Raw genomic sequence first — 18,626 nt, forward strand, 5'->3', positions numbered from 1 at the left:
TTCATTCTCGCATAGAAAAGAAAAAGAAATAAAAAGATGAAATATTGTTTGATCATATTATTTCATGCACTCATAACAGGGAACTATATTTATCTTTGACTATTAAATATGCTTATACCACAATTCATTGATAACTTCACGCATTACACATTCAATGGATAACTACACTAAAATGATAAGATGTAGATGAAAAAGATGCAACATGCAATCAGAAACATATATAACATGCATCAAAACGTATCAGATGCAGAAGAAATGTGTTAATATAAAATGTACTACTTTTTTCTGTGTAGTGCCCACTGTATGCGGCAGTTACTTTGCATTTCATGGAGTTGTTTACCAGAAAATATATTCTCATCTTTCGGACTTTAGCATTTTCACACATATAATATTAATGAAATGTTTTTGTTTCATGCATCTCAGTTTTAAACAGAGTTTTACCATTTAGTATGCAAACCAGACACATTTCAAACAGATGTGTGCATTCTGATATAGATAAATCCCTAGAAACATATTTTGTCATGTAGTGGTATTGGCACTTCCATTATATTGTGTTTGCTCTAATAACTTGCTACAGTGCTGCTTGATGGTGGATACTAATGAATCCAAATACACATATACGAACACACACACACACACACACACACACACACACACACACACACACACACACACACACACACACACACACACACACACACATACACACATACACACATACACACACACACACACACACACACACACACACACACACACACACACACACATGGTTCATTGATACATACGATTTTGACCCATTTAGGATTTTAAACTCTTGAAACCCAGTAATGAAAACTAAATGCTATGTGTCATATAATGTGCAACCCAAAGTGTTGTAGAAAAAATGCATTTGTAGAAAATGTGCTTAGATTTTCTTCATTATGATGCCAGATACATACTAATCTTATTTGTATGTAATCAGCGTTTGCTTTTTTTCTCTTCAAAATAGTTTATTCATTTTTGTCAAACTCTAACAACAGCAATTATGCTTACAGCACTCATACTATACAGTATCCATCCGTCCGTCCATCAATCCATCCATCAACAACCCCTTTTCCCATTTTTGCACAAGGGATTGGGTGTTATAATAATATTCCTGTTTTAATACAGTATAGACGAACCACATTTCACCATGCAGTGTACTGAGGTGATGCAATCCCAACAGGCATGCAAATCTCATCTTTTTGATCATCAGGCAATTTGATTCTGATAGTCATAAACATTTGCTACTAAATTTTGTTATCTAGCTGCTCCGACTGCCAAGTCAACTAAATTGTCACATTGAACAATGTTTACATAAAAGAATGGGTGTAACCATATGTTTGTACTCACAATGTGCAGTACTCGTAGCCGGCCTTAGACATAGGCCAACTAGGCAGCTACCTAGGGCACTGCTCTAACAGGGGTTCTTTTCCAGTATTTATTTGGTGTAGGTAGACCAGGATGGGGGTACCGGTTAGTATGGTGGGGGCGCCATGGAGACCTTTTGCCTAGGGTGTCAGTTGACCTAAGGCCAGTCCTGTACTGCTGTTTGGCACAGACTTAGTACTCAGCAAAAGTAATTATATTCAATGTGTTCATCTTCATGCAGGGACTTGACTCATTTAGGATTTTCTACTGTCAAGAAAGTGTGCAGTTCCACTGCATTCTGTTGTCAAACTGTGACTTATTTCAGGTCACAGTGGTTTAAAAACTGTTAGTCAAACTCATTTTACAAATAACTAAGCGTATGTACTATGTTCACTATCAGTTACCTCTTTGTGCATGAAAGATACCACTATACTTCACAAGAAATGCCACATTTTGAGGAGATCCCCGGACAACAAATCAGGAACATTATTAGTAGTAGTGGTGAACGGCAACTCCTGGAAATGTTTTTATACTTAAAATAAAAAAGGAAGAAGAAATAATCATCAGTAGTGTTGTTCTTTTTTTTTTTTTTTTTACCAAGGAAAAATATTATGTGCTAATGTGGCCTACCTACAGCAAATGTCATTGGCTAAATCATTAGGCGGATCTGTAGTTTTCTTTGATGATGGAAATTAACATAGCTACGTAACTATGTTTGTTTCTTGCTCTACCAACACTTAGAGTGATTACTCAGCTATGATACATTTAAGGTTTTGAAAACATGTAAAGACTTAAGGTGTAATCATGCCTTTGAGAGTGATTGTTTCATACTGCATTATTGCAGTCATTCATTATCACTCTCTGTCACAGGTGCAAGACCTAATATTGATAGTCACACAGCTGTGAAAAAGAAGCACACTTTAACTTCAGTGTGGAAACTCTAATGTATCAAACTTACTGCTACTGCATTTTTAAAGGGGCAAGACCTGCCCAATTCTACCACTATGATTATCATAGCCTTCTAACTCCATTAAGTATGTAAACACCATCTGCAGTCACTGTACCTAGAATTAATGTATCACATCCTTGGGCATTCCCTAGGATCAGTCTTATAAGTCTGAGAATCGTAGACATAGTCATATAAACTACACATGATGTTCATTTTGTACGACATGTCACGGCAGTTTATTTTTCAGACGTACAATTCAAGTGTAGCACTGAGAAGTTATGGTGACAGTTAAGATATGGTTTACAAGCACACAAGCACACCTCTTATTCTGTGGCATGGACAGAAGAACAGTCAGTATTAGGGGAAACAAGATGCTAACAACTTGCTGGCTGACTGTTATCTGTATTGATTAGCTGTGAACTTTGGAATTAAGTCATATTTTTGGTGCAAGGACAAGGATATGGGTAGTTCTTGAGGTTTTTATGCTAGCCAATAATGATTCTTAGTTGACAAGTAGCTAATAATTAGGCAATTTTGGTCATGTCAGTTTTATTATGACTTTACATTAGAGAGAAATGAAAGGTATACCAATAAAAAATAGTGTTGTCTTGTTACAGACTAGCACAAGTTTCTGGCTGATGGTAATTTAAAGGTTATTTACCACATGGGAGGGATACTGGAGGCTGAGCAGAAGGAAAGCATTTTCTGTAGTTGTCCCTATGTAGTTGGTCACAGATGTATCGGCCCTGCTTAAAATGTCAAGTAGAGTTTCCTAACAAGTCCTACACACTCATCTGAGTTTCCAAAACATGCATACGTACATAAATACATATATGCATGAATACATATTTACATTAATACATATATACATAAATATTTATATACATGAATACGTATAAATATAAATACATATATACATAAATACATGAATACATATATAGATTAATACATATATACATGAATGAGTAAATGGATGGATGAATGAATGTAGGCATATTTTTAATCAAAACAAACAAAGAAGCACAAGTAACCATTTTTAAGAGTAACCTCAGTCTAAATAAAGACATGGAAAGCAAAATTATATTAATTTCTGGTTGCTAAGGTAAACTCTTCATCCAATGGAGTGGTCTATTTATATACATTTTGTGCTACTTGTCTTTCACAATACAGACCACACAGGTCCATCTATCTTCATAGATTTGTAGGTTCATAGGTAAGCATTAGGCACCCAGTTGGCAGACTATTGCAAGCTAAAAATTGTTACTTAAAAATTTTCTCCAGACTCAAGGAAGGCAAGGCAGGACAGACTGGGGTAGCATTTGAAGCTACCTATCCAGTTATCTAGGTTTACCTTGTTAAAGGTGAGGTGCTACTCTACTTGGCATGTAGTGGAAGTTTGTTCTGAAGGGGAGGGGATATGTTGGGATATTTCATGTTTTTAAGAAAGGTATCTCCAATCTTCTCCAAACGGCATGCTTTAAACTGACTTCCATAAAGTAAATCCTGTGAGGTGCATCACTGTTAACTGTACAATAATGTGGTAATGCATTTTCTTTATCCGTTTTCATTTCTTTTTATTTTATATAAAGGTGCATGTCTTCTATATATCATAAGCAAGATTGGTCAAACTTCAATGAAATAGTTGACGAGATCCGTAATCAAATCCTGAATGAGAATGTGTCATTTGAAGAAATGCACAGAAAACTTCAGAAAGCCGTTCGGACTGACACCTTGTCTCTTACTGATTTTTGGGCAGTGTTTGTTGCATATATGACCATCCATCAGGTATGAAAACTTATTTTTCAGTTTCACTCCTGCACTTAAAACAAGATTCAGTAATTCTTATCAAATAGTGCTGATAAATATGTTTTATTTCATTTTGTTTTGAATTTTCATGACCTTCACTATTTGTATCTGGACATCCTTCTTACGATTTGGCAGTCACTTCTACATCCCACTATGTTCTCTGATCTCCACTGGACATTATAATGATTGAGGGATAAGCTTCTGAGTTTCAAGCAAATCCATGTTGTTTATCTTGCTCTAGTGGCTGGTCCCTTGCAGCTGAGTTGGTTTTCTATCAGAGTTACAGGAGGGGAAAGCAGATGCAATAATCTAGTGCCATAAAATTGGGAAATAGGTATAGGTTGTACTAATGAAAGGAAAATGTATTGATGTCACAATTCTTAGAAATAATTTAATGATTTTAATAATTATTTTGCAGAAGTCTCTGAAGAATCATGATATTTTTTAAGGGACAAGGGAATTGCACCTCAGAGTTCAGGTGGTAGCAGTCTTTCATTTTTTTTTAATAAGAACACAGAATATTGCACTGTAATCCATACAATACATAAAACTAGGTCACTACTCCAGTGGCATAGAGGAATAGAACTTTGAGTACTCCCCAATCAATCTAAGTTGGATTAGCAGCTTGGACATCTGATAGAGCAGCAGGGAAGGGATGGGCATTCCCATTCCAGGTGGGAGGATGCCCATTGATATGTTTCCTAAATGGGAGGCATGGTCCAAAGTGAGGAGCTGTCCTCAGATGTTGCAATAAGCATGGTGGGTGGGGAAAGGGAAGTGAGTAGGCCATAAAAAATCATGCCTGGATGGAAGTACAGATGATACAATCCTCCAGGACACCATCAGGATCCACAACCAGCCCCAGCAAAAATGGAATAAGTCCAGGGGGGTTGGAAAATAACTGGTAGACCTGGTGTGGGTATTGGATATTGGGGCTGGGACAATAACAATGAGATCTGAGGAGACCTAACAAAATGCATAAAGGCAGGTCTTACAGAGGCTGTGAAATATACTCCCTTTGTTAAATCCCTGGCAATACCACTACTGGAGTATAGTAATGCTGTCTCTCATTATAACAAGTCTATTCTGTTACAGACCAAATAAGTAAAAAGACATTTTAGCAACTGGTATGCATTTGAAGAAGCCTAGAAAATAAGAAACAGATCAATGAGGTTGTCACTGTACTAAGCTAAGTATTAGACTGCTACTGGAAGTTTATATAAGATCTTTTCAGCTTCAAAAGATCTATTCTTGCTGGAAATCTATCTGCTAGAAGAGTACATTCCAAATGGACTAGTTGACGGACATGGGCCATTATTAAAATTGCTATGGCTCTATAATGAGGGAAGAAATTAATCATTTCGGATATGTTTTAAAGGATTATAGAACAGTTTACCATTGCATATAAAAATAGCTAAATTTTAACTGGTTTTAAGAGAGTTACACTGCTAAACAATACGAAAAATAAAGAGATAAATAGTGCTTGTCAATTTGGCCTAGAGGTTTATTACTATATGGAAGAAACAAAAAAAATAAGAAAAATCATTTTTAATAAAATAACTCCAGTAAGCGCTTTCATCTATGTTAAGACTTGTTCAGACTGAAGTAATCAAAAATCACATGACAAACAATTAATGGTTTAACCCTTTGCATTTTAAATACATAAAGTCTTCACGATTATTCATTCCAGGGGGGTAGCAAGCATTTAATCTCACTTGCCAACTATACTCTAACCAACCTAACTTCTCTTCAGAATTTAGTAGACATTGCACATTTTTTAGTGCATCGACCACCAAGAACTTAAAATCTGTTTTATAATGCCTACCCAAGGCATTCTTTTCATCTCCTATGTTCATAAATTCTCTTGTATTGTTCTCTGGTGGTTCTGCCTACATAAAAAGACTTACATGCCAAACAAAAAACAAGGTAAATAATAAACTTCAATTTACAAGTGAAAATACCATTAACAATAATTTTCATTTTGTTTATAATGCAATACATTTCTTCTGTGTACAAAGAACTGCACATATTACAGTTATAACACTTAAGCATGCCCCTTTTATCAATTCTAAGTTTTGGTGTATTTAATTTCGCCTGAAAATAATTTTTAAAACTCTTAGCCCTTTTTTGTGTAAATAATGGTCTTACTACACTTAAGATCTCTGTTTGGCCTCCAAATAATTTCCAATTTTTTGTTATTATTTCTTTGATGGCTGCAGAATCCAAACTGTTAACAACGGGCTTAAACCTATTGTCATTAGTAAACATTCTACTAATCCTGTGGCAAGACTGATCTCTCTGGGCTATAATATTAGACTTAGCATTAGAAACTAATGTCTTATGGTACCCTCTATTAAAGAGTTTCTCACAAAAATATTGCTTTCATTAACAAAATCTTCTTCTCTAACTGTTAAGTCACTTATTCTCAACAATTGCCCTTTTATAATATTTTCCTTAGTGGTTTTTGGGTGCATGCTGCTATCATGTAAGTAGGTATTATTTTGTACCTCCTTCTTAAAAAAAAATTGTAATTTGCTTATCATCACTTTTGAATATACTAACATCCAAAATGTAGACAGTGATAGAGCTAAACTCCAAATAAGAATACATATTGTTAATATATGTTACAAAACCCCCAATGACATCTCAGTCCCCCTCCAAATCAAAAGCACATTGTCAATAAAATGATAGATAGTAATAATATTATTCATATAATCACTTTGCAATATATGGGTTGTTTCCCACCCATACGTAAACAAATTTGCATAACTGGGGGCCATTGCTGCCCCCATTCCTACTCCATTTGTCTGATGATAAAAAACATTATTGAAAGAGAAAAAGTTGTAACTAAGAATCACATCTAGCAGTTCCATTAAAATGGCTACAGTATTTTCAGAAAATAATTTAGACCTTAATAATTCTAGTCTCACTGTTTCTATGCCTCCAGCATTTGGCATTACTGTACATACGGACTTTATATCCAACGTAACCAATAAATCATTACCTTAAATCTATTTTCTCTTGTGCTGTTTGAGATAGACACGACAGGTCTTAGTGGGGGGGGGGATTCAAATCCTTATAGATCTTAGGAATTCCAAAGATCCAATTAATCTTGGGGTTGTCAATAATAAAATATTTTCCTGTGGCATCTGTAATTCTCCCAGCACAAAACCATTCTTCTATCAAAGAGTTATTAAAAGAATATGATTTCTTAATTTCTTTGAAAGTGACTTTTTTGTAAAAACTAATGTCAGACAATAATTCAATTTTATGCTCATACATATTTCTAACACTACTATTGCCCCCTTATCTGCTTTAAAAACTAATATCTCAACATTCTTAATAAAATTATAAAACACTTTTCTTTCTCTTGCAGACATTATAAAAACTATAATTAGATGTACTCTCTAAAACATCAATTATTTGCAGTTCACAACTATTCAAAGACATCTCTAGTTGTTTCTTCAATGGTGGATTAAATACACTAGGTTTGTAAAACCTTTCCATACAGGATGCTTCATTTTTACATAAAACTTAAAATTAAGCTGCCCTACGTAATCTCTAAGGCTATTTAATATCTCCATTTTGTCAGCATGTTTCACTGGTACAAAGTTCCACCCTTTACTTAACATAAGTCATTCAACAGTTGACAATATATATTCAGACAAACTGACACTTTTAAAATACACAGTAACTAGGTTTTCCTAACATAATTGTTCTTCTTCCAGTTTTTGTCTGCTGGCCCTTCTTTACAAAGCTATTTTTCATCGTAGCAGTTACTTGTGCCCAAGTTTGATCATGGCTGTTGTTTTGCTAATAAACATAAACCAAGGCTTGAGGTAATAGTTTATTACTATATGCTCCTAGATCTAGATTCTGTCAGTCTTGAGTTTCAGTCTCACCACTTGCATTTGTCTTCTATGAGACTCTGATTGTCAATAATTATATTTTATTTCTGAGTCACCCCTGAAAATTGAATACTGAGTGTTCAGTGGGCTTACGCAATTAAAAATAGTTTCTTTCTTTCTTTCTTTCTTTCTTTCTTACTTTCTTTCGTTCTCTTTCTCCCACATGATTTATTATTAACTCTTAATGATTTCAGTCAAGAATTAGGTTTATAACCATGCCACTATATCTGAATAAATTCTCTGTTCTCCATGTGAGGTACTTATGCAGACACTAATAAGCAAACAACAGAGCCTACATGACTTAGTCATATATCTGCTATGTATCTGGAAAGCAGTACTAGTACTGGCATTTCACAGAACAGCACATTTACTTTCATACTCCTCAGCTCTTAAACTTACAAATATTCCTGTGAAAGACATTCACTCCTATGCTGTCTTCTCTACCTATGCAAATGCCATGTCCTTTGTATATTGTGACTTGTGTTGCCCATGTCTCATGCACAGTATGGCAAGCTTAAGTGTGAGTAAGCACAGTCTGATCTGGTTTTGTATGCCTCATTTTTACTGTAGTAATTCTGTTGCACTAATCTATACTCTGTTCTGAACCTATGTGCAAGTTACTGCCTCATTGCTAATCCCACAACATACTGTGCCAGGGGCCTAGGATATAGCCAACATCATCTACAAGATATCTCTGGGGGAAGTCATCAATGGAAACATTTCAAACGGGACACAGATGTGTCACATGTAGACACTGCAATAGCTACCTGGGTTGCCTGCGCACCCATTATAGATGATACCCTGTGCATCACAGACCACTTGGCAGCATCCCTCTCAACTGTCCAAATGTTTGCAGAATGTCCAGATTTTTGCCCTATATTTTTTATATGTTCCTCATAAAATAAGTAGTTTTCTGTCAAACCACTGAGGATTGAAGTCACTAAAATAATGACATACATTTGCATTTCAGACTTCATATCCTTCAGAATAAAGTATGCCAAGACAAATCCTGTTATTCTATCAAAGTTTGTAGTTTATATGAATGATATTTAAACTCTGTCCCTATTTTTGGGTCTTTCTTCTCCCATTATCTTAGGCTTTATCTGGATTTCATGTGCTAAGAGGTTGAAAAATATGCCTGGTAGTTGATGGAGTATACTGTTTGTGGTTCATGTACCTCCTTCCCAGTTCACCAGTTGGGGCATATTACAGTATTTTGACTCCAGTACCTCAAAGAAATGGGCTATATCAGTAAAATCATGCATGGTGTAGGATATATCCTCTGGGGTAAGTGGGAACCATATATATCTCCCACATGCAGAAACATGACATTGAGAAACTGATAGAGTATACTCAATTTAGATACCTGAAACATCCTACTATTTCACTAGTAGGTCATTGATGGGTCCCTGTGGCTAATATATGTAAAGCCGCACATGCCTTAGTATCGAGAGATGTTCCATGACTCTCATGGGGCTAAAGATGGTGCTGACTTGTGTTCACAATTTCTTGAACTGTGTCTGTTTCAACATGGTATCACTCCACAATATCAGAGTAATGGAATCCTTATAAATCTAAGCATGATCTGAGGATTCTGTGGCTCCAGGGATGGTATCTTGCATTATAAGACATGAAAGTGACAATAAGATACATACATATTTATCAAAACTGTGGCAACTCCTAACATTGTTTAATGAGTCACTCAATCTGCACTTGAGCATTCAGCTGAGTGCAAATATACAGCAGGCTGAGTGCCGCTGCATGACGTTTACAAGTTTCTGAATCACTCTGCCATCTTGATTTGTCGGAATGCATGCTAGGAAATGTTCATTTTAATAATGTTGCTCATTATCCTGTCACATTACACCCATTAGCATATTCCATTCCAGACCATACTGTTCACACAGCCTTGTTATACAGCTTTGTGTGTGTGTGTGTGTACACAAGTGTTCACCCATCATGTGTGTATGTCTTCATATAAAAACAAACAAACAAAAAAAAAAATATATATATATATATATATATATATATATATATATATATATATATATATAGGATGACCCACAGTAGCACATAAAACACCAAAAAAGTCCAGCCAACACTAAATGATAAACTTCATTAAAATCTACCTGCATTAAACACTAATATGTCCACAAACTGTGTGGTTTTGCCCTTAGGGATTTTTCAATGCTTATTGTTCTAGAATACATAGAAACAAAGAAAACTTGCAGTATTTCACTCTGTAGCAAATAGTTTATTATTTCAGTATTTGCTACAGAGTGAAATACTACAAGTTGTGTTTGTAATCCTTGTAGAACGATAAGCATTGAAAAAGCCCAAAGGGTGAATCCGCTTGGTCTGCAGACATAATGGTGTGCAATAAAGGTGAATTTTGGCAAATGTTATTTGTGTTTGCTGGACTTGTTTTGGTGTTTTATAGATAGATAGATAGTTATGGAGGTACAAATATAGATACACACACACACACACACACACACACACACACACACACACACACACACACACACACACACACACACATATATGGGTCCCATTCAGAAGCTTGATTCTTCAGAAAGTTGAACCCCATATGGTCGAGATCATATGATTGCTTTTTGAAAAGTTGAAGCTTTTGAATGATTGTGGTACAGTTGGGATTGGGGAATTTACCCTCTTCCCCATTGCAGTGTGATCTTGGAGCTGGTATATATAATATGCAGGAGGTGTAGATTTTTGTTGTTTTCTGAAGTTCAGTTTTTTAAAAGTTGATCATATTGGTTTTGACCATTTCAAATTCAACTTTTAGAAAAGATGAGCTTCTGAATGGGATGTATGTATATGCATATATGCATACAAATCCCCTTCTAAATCACGAATCCCCGAACACCAATGTTCAGAAAGTTGAGATGAAAATACCAACAACTGACAATCATGAATGGACGATGTTTCCCAGGGCAAGTAAGCACTTGCCCAGCATGCAGAAATATGTCCTTTTTACCACTGTAGTGTGATCTCAGAGTTGGTATATATAGTTGGGGGGTTTGGGGAGTACAGGTCCCCACATTGGGGGTTTGGGGTAGAGCCCCCTCATCTAGGTGCTTTTTATATAGGTCAGTATGTTTACATTAGGTGTTGGACAAGTGATTACTTGCCCTGGGAAACATCAGCCATTCATGATTGTCAGTCTTCGTTATTGTCGTCTCGACAGTCTGAACTTCAGTGTTCTAGGATTTTTGATTTAGAAGGTAATCCATGCATACACGTACACATACACATATATACTTGCACATGGACACACATAAGTGCTTCACTTTTGTCAAACAGCTCTAATTAATTATCCAATTTATCTTGCAGATAATTTCCATCTATGATTTTGTGATATTATGCTTGATAAAATTAATGTGAGTGTTACCTTATAATATATAGGGTCTACTTGAGTTGGACGAAAGACCAGAAGATCGAAATCCGGAAAGCTGAGATGAAAACAACAAAACCGCAGAACACTGAAAAGCATGAAATTCAAAATCCCAATGTTACGGGAGTTTGAATTAGCACTTTTCGTGTTCTGCTGTAGGTAAGTGTGTGTGTGTGTGTGTGTGTGTGTGTGTGTGTGTGTGTGTGTGTGTGTGTGTGTGTGTGTGTGTGTATTTGTGAGTGGAAATACTGCGTGTAAGTGTGTGTTGTGACTGTGGTGTGTGTGTGTGTGTGTGTGTGTGTGTGAGGGATTGTACTGTGTGGGTATATGTGTTTGTCTTGTGTGTCTGTTTGTGCAATCTCGGAGTTAGAATATTAAAGTAGGGGGTGTGTGGGGGGTGCAAGGGGGCTTACCCCCCTGCCTATCATTAGTGTAGGGTGTTTTGTTTAGTAGTGTGGGGCAGTTGTGTGTGTGTTTTTTGTGTTATGTGTGTTTTGTAAACTTACATGTTTTTCAGTGTTCTGGGGTTTCGTTGTTTTCGTCTCGGTGTTCTGCGTTTCGTTCTTCTGGTCTTTCGTTGTTACGAAGTAGACCTAATATATAACATATATGTTGACAGAATGTAGCTTATTATTATATTACCTTAAACCCTGATCTGCAGGCTACGCTATGCCGTTATAATAATTCCATTCTAATGTAACATATATGATTTTGATGCTAATATACATAGCACAGGATTTCCAAAACAATTTTTCTGACAATGTATTTTGTGAAGCATTACTTTGTAAGAATACCTTATACCAAAATTAACACTTGTTTACATCTCATTTAGCAGTTGTCAACCAATACTAGATGACAACTTATTCAAATATACATTCTGCTACTACAAAACTGACCTGGCATTTTGTCTAGTATTGCAGACTGTATATTTTACCATTAAAATAAAAGAAACAATTATCAGACACATATTCTGTATGTTAATTATGACATTTACTAATGTTGTGTGACATAGCTAAAGGCCAACTTCTTTTGTGTACTCAGATCAACACAGATGGCTTATCAAGTCACTGGGACGTTGTAAAGGATGGAAAGAAACCTTTTCCTATTTACGCTGCTGTGACTAAAAATAATGAGCTGGAAACATCACCAGGTAATGCAACATTAGCACTTCGTTACATTTGGAGTGGGGATCTCAAGAATATGTGTGATGTGTATGTTATTTTTTAGCAAGTAAGCATATAACAATGCAAACAATGCTGCTTAATTTAACAACAAATAAAATATCATAACAATGCAGCATTGCTATTTCTAGTACATAATGCAGTGGATTGAGAAAGTGATATACAAACACGGTTAAAATCTAGTCGTCCTTCAAACAAATGTGTAATTCTTCATGACAGATAAAGGTCATATTATTTATTGTTTTCTAGTCTTTGATCCTTAAGCTGCAGTTGTCTGTTAAACAAGCAATGGGATCACAAAGATTATCTTTCTCTTTCTCTCATGCATGCATGACACGTGTATGTGCCATACCTCTCAATCTCTTAAAGCAAGAAATCTGGACAAAGTCACAAATAATGGGGGAGGGCAAAGGCACAAAAATAGAGAGACTTTTTAAATAATGCTCTTACAAACTTAGAGGTTTTGCATTAGCAGGAAGTTTCTGAAGGATATGAAGTCTGAAACTAAATGTCTGCCTTTATTTTCTGATTTCAGTCCTCAATTATTTGCCAGTAATTTGCAAGAAAACCACAATTGTATGACAAACGGGCCAAACATATGAAGCAAAAATATGGGTATACTGTGAAAGTCTGGACAGTTGAGATATATATGGCATTTGAATGGTTGCATACATTCATACACACATGCGCACACACACACACACACACACACACACACACACACTCAGAACAACACGAGGCATGCATTTTTACACATACACACGCACACACACACACACACACACACGTACACACACACACACACACACGCACACACACGTAAACAAACTCAGAACAACACGAGGCATGCATTTTTACACATACACACGCACACACACACAGACACACACACACACACACACACACACACACACACACACACATACACGTAAACAAACTCAGAACAACACGAGGCATGCATTTTTACACATACACACACACAGACACACACACACACACACACACACACACACACACATACACATGCACACACACATGCACACACACACACACACACACACACACACACACACACACACACACACACACACACACACACATACACGTAAACAAACTCAGAACAACACGAGGCATGCATTTTTACACACACACACACACACACACACACACACACACACACACACACACACACACACACACACACACACAGACACACACACATACACACACACTCACTTGAACACCATTCACATTGAGATTAAAATTAAAGCCTGTTATTACATTTTCAGATGAATACTCACAAGCTGACTCTATGAGGCAAAATCTCATAGATAGTAGAATGTACGATCAGGCTTTTCTGCATGACCTCCCAATGCCCTTGGTCTATCTGTAGACATAATCGTCAGGGAGATCTCGTATATCCAATTCTTGTCTATAGCATTTAAACAGAAAAGAAAGACCAAATACACATACTACAAACAACGTTCTCTTACAAAGACCACCATACTGGCTTCTAATCTTCACAACCTAAGATATCTGAAAATGACACTGTAAATACTAAGGTTCTTTAATAAAACAGATTTCAAATCACAAAGTGAAACCATACAGTTTATACTCGCCTGTTTTTCAGTTTTATTTCCCATTTGCAAGTTATTTCACAAATGTTAGCATCATAAGCAAATTACAATAATCTTTTAAAATGAAGAAACAAATCTAATTTCATGCATTTTATTGCAACCATTCATCAATACTTATTAATTTGCTTATTTTGGAATTGTGTTAGTCATATTGATAGAAAGGAATACTTATGAGGAATAAAAAATCCATTCACAATTCAATTACATACACAGAGACGGACAGAGAAAGAGATAAAAAGATAGATAATTAGACAGACATATAGATAGAAAGATAGATAGATAGATAGATAGATAGATAGATAGATAGATAGATAGATAGATAGATAGATAGATAGATAGATAGATGACTTTTACCTGCACAATGGCTGTAAGTCATCATAATAGATGAACATTTTTTAAGCTTCTACTTTTTTCAATGTATCAGTGTGCATGCTGTGTCCCTCACTCCCCAATAAGCTTCCTGCCATGCATTACACTGACAGCATGCACCTTGAGACATGACTCCCTGCCTTCTAGAAGTCACTCCAAAGTTGAATTCTCTCCAGATTCTGCTCCTATGTAAGGTAAGCAGATGCTGGCAATTTTTCCACCCCTTGAAGCACACTGATGTCTGATTTGCCAATCAGTCGCAGATTAGCGACTGCACAGACAAATAGTTCTCTGTGGCTGAAGAATTGTTATCTATGAATGAACCTTGGCACAGGGACTAATAAAACTTTGCTTCTGTCACTGCCTTCACAATCTTGTCAGCCTAACCAGAAGTCTTCTCCTGTAAACTTGTGAGAAAATTAACAGGAAAGTAAATCAATTTGTATTGCATTACATCTTCTCAAACCAGCATAACAACAATGTCTAGTAACCAGTTCAATTGCTAATAAATTACACCTAGAGGACAGGAAGTACAGTTATATACTAAAATGGAACATCATTTAGGCTTCTAAAACAAGAGCAGGTGATTCATACACATACTATATGTGGTCTTCCAAATGCAAAAGATTGGTTGGTTTATCAGTAGCAAAAAGAGGCACGCAGTTGTCATATATCAGGGATTAGTCTTTCTGTACTTAACTTAACCTTAGACTGTTGAAAATAATACTGCCCTGATTACAATCATCATGCCACATACATTTAAATGGTGCACTGTGCTCTGCAGAACAAACATGCCAAGTATGACGTAGCACTCAGATGCATGGTAGCTGTAGTTATGCACCTGTGAGAGACAGGGAGAGAGATGTGTTTGGGGGAAGCACTAATGGTGATGATTCAACATCCAGTGTGTAATGATGGCAACAGACTTTGACATCTATTTCAGCACAGTTACAGTCTGGAAGAACTGCAGGCATGGGCAGATATCCCTTTGTCTTTCAGAACCTGCCATATTGTCTGGTAAAGGACAATGGCAGAGTGGAAGAATGCCTATTATCTCATGTTCTTTAGTCAGCTTTCTTTCTTAAACAGTCCCAGGAAGCAAAATTCATAATCTGATCTGTTATTGATAGGAGTTTCACCTCAAAACACCAAGTCTTCTGCTGCAAATGCACAATTTCATGGTACCCAGTAATCAAAGATGTGCACGCATACTGGATATACAGACCAGACACTGTCTAAATTTGTATGTCAGTCTTAGGTCAGACAGACACCTTTGGATGTGCGCACAGTAAATGTGCATTAATGGCCAGGGTCACTACGTGGGCACTTTTGCATCAGTGGATGGTGATATGGTGGTCAAACCCATGAGCAGTTGTCAGTTAGGGCATATTAGAGAATGGGCTTACTGTACATCAGTACCCTGATTGGAAAACTAGCATTCTCCAGCAGAGTATTAATGTACAAGTAATGCCCGCTGAAAAATAAGTCTGCTACTTCATGGCAGCTTATCAAGCCACAGTGGAGATTGGACTGAGAAAAACAGAGCAGCAGCCATTATTTTACACTCAGTAAGCAGCACTTTTGCTCTTTAGCTAGTGTAAAATAAAAGTAGAAAAAAAGTGTGCGTATGTGTTTCTGTGTGAAAGTGTATACATGTATAAGTGTGAGAGAGAGATTGGTTGAGCTACTATTTTACACTCACTGTTTAGTGAGTGTAAAATAAAAAGCATGTATGTGTGTGTCTTTGTGTGTGTATGTATGCGCATGCATGTGTGTATGTATGCATGTGAGTGTTTGTGTGTGTGTGTGTGTGTGTGTGTGTGTGTGTGTGTGTGTGTGTGCATGTGTGCATGTGTGCATGTGCGTGTGCGTGTGCGTGTGTGTGTGTGTGTGTGTGTGTGTGTGTGTGTGTGTGTGTGTGTATGTGACCTTGTGTCTGAATTAGCAAAGTTGAAAATTCCTGTATTGGATTGCAAAACTGATGCCATTTTCAACACTGACCCAGGGAACTGAGACACTTGACAGTGATGACAGTTCTAAGGGTCGAGCATTAGATTATCACTGTGTTCAAGCTGGATGTGGATGCACTTTTGATGTTTCCTACCTAATTCAAATCATGGCGTCCCCCAACCATTTGTGCCCATCACCATCCCTGTCTGTCTTGTATGTCTTGCATGTCTGCACCTGCTACCTAACCTAGCCTACATATCTGAATCCCTTATTCCTAAGCACCTTCCTAACAGCCTGTCTCAAAAAAAAAAAGGGCATCTGTCCCACCAAAGAAAGTGCATATGTGTATGAAATTAAGAGAGAGAGAGGCAGCAAGAAAGATGACAGTGTGTATGTGTGTTTATGTTGCTGTCTGCTTGTGTGAGTGAATGCGTGCATGAAAGCAGAAGAGAGAGAGAGAGAGTGTGTGTGAGTGTGTGTGCGTGTGTGTGTGTGTGTGTGTGTGTGTGTGTGTGTGTGTGTGTGTGTGTGTGTGTGTGTGTGTGTGTGTGTGTAACGGAGAGAGGGGAGAGAGAAAGTGAAGAGTAAGAGCAATCGACCATACCTCTCGGCATATAAAAACAATACAACAATATCCAGTTAGGCCAATAAACTCATAAAATTAAAAAATAAAAAAAGAGCCACCAAAAGCGATAAAACCTCACCCAGCTTTAATAAAAATACTTCTGACTAAGCGCTTTCTCCATTACTTTTACATGGCTTCATCAGAGTCATTACAATAATAACCAGACCACATTTATATAGTATTACTAATAGATCAATCAATAAATTAGCCAATTAGTTCAACCTAATCCTGATGTAAAAAACACTTCCTATTTAATTCAAACACAGGCAAAAACAAATTGAATATGTATGTTTATAAATAAATAATAAAATCATTTTTATTACTGATATTTTTAAAGCCAAACATTATAAATGTTACACTTAAAAAACAAATACATCTTATTCATCCTGAAACATATAAAAACCAATAAATAACTTAATAGGTGAATGCATGTAAATCTATACCATTATAAATTGGACTCATACCACAATAGCTCTTTTTTTAAAATAAGGGCCATAGATATATAATCATTTAACCCAGGTTTGCAACCAGCGTTCAATCTCAACTGCCATTTGGCCTCTCTTACTTCCAGTTCCAACTTAACATCCCCACCTCTTTCACTAGTGTAAATTCTATCAATAATAAAAAATACAAATCTTTTGTAGTTGGGGCATTTTAAAGTATGCATAAACAGGGCATTGTGAATATTGTTGTTTTTAATGTCCTTCAAATGCTCAGTAATGTGGTCTCATAATCTCAGAGTTATTTTTCCCAGATAAAATCCTGGGCATAATAAACAAGTGGCCAGATAAACTGCCATACTTGTATTGCAATTACATCTACCCAGGCATCCAATGGTGCGTTGATATCCATCAATTGCCACACTGGTTCCATCGTTGATATTCTTGCAGACCTTGCAAGTCCCACATTTATAGGGTCTATATTAGATGAACAAATTATCAAAATTTCGAGTACAACATGCTCGACACACTTTGATCAATCGTTCATCTAATCGAAAACTGAAAATGACAAAAAACGGAGTTCCGAAATTTTTTGTTTGTCCCACACCTTCCCTATACTAACATGCAATGCATACAACTAATACATATAAACCCCTACATGCTCACATCATTCAATAACTTTAAAACCTAAACACACTCTTTTGCTTTTAAAAGAAAGTGGGTTGCTTTGCCCTCCACACTCCCCCTAACTATATATACCAACTCCAAGATTGCTCTACATTTGGGAAAGGGCAATTTCCTGGTAATCGCAACATACACACACACAAGTACAGAATTCGCTTACCTAGCCATTCCAGACAGTGTAGTGTCTTTACGTCACATGCTACACTCACTACCATGGCCAACTAAGACTTTTCGGAACTCTGGCTTTCATCATTTTCAGTGTTTGATTAG

At 36.5% G+C, this 18,626-nt stretch overlaps 1 protein-coding gene across 2 annotated transcripts in view; it reads left to right on the plus strand.

Annotated features, from left to right (window-relative positions):
* The window catches only part of LOC122793553 (cytosolic phospholipase A2 gamma-like), a 679,208-nt gene that overhangs the window by 251,906 nt on the left and 408,676 nt on the right, over window positions 1-18,626 (plus strand). For both annotated transcript variants that reach the window (XM_044061702.1, XM_044061703.1), the window contains 2 exons: window positions 3,931-4,126; window positions 12,512-12,620. In XM_044061702.1, coding sequence (XP_043917637.1) covers window positions 3,931-4,126; window positions 12,512-12,620 — 305 coding nt within the window. The remainder of the gene's footprint in view (window positions 1-3,930; window positions 4,127-12,511; window positions 12,621-18,626) is intronic.

The sequence above is a fragment of the Protopterus annectens genome, chromosome 2.part0, assembly GCF_019279795.1.
Source record: "Protopterus annectens isolate FY-2018-M chromosome 2.part0, PAN1.0, whole genome shotgun sequence".
Classification (NCBI taxonomy): Eukaryota; Metazoa; Chordata; order Ceratodontiformes; family Protopteridae; genus Protopterus; species Protopterus annectens.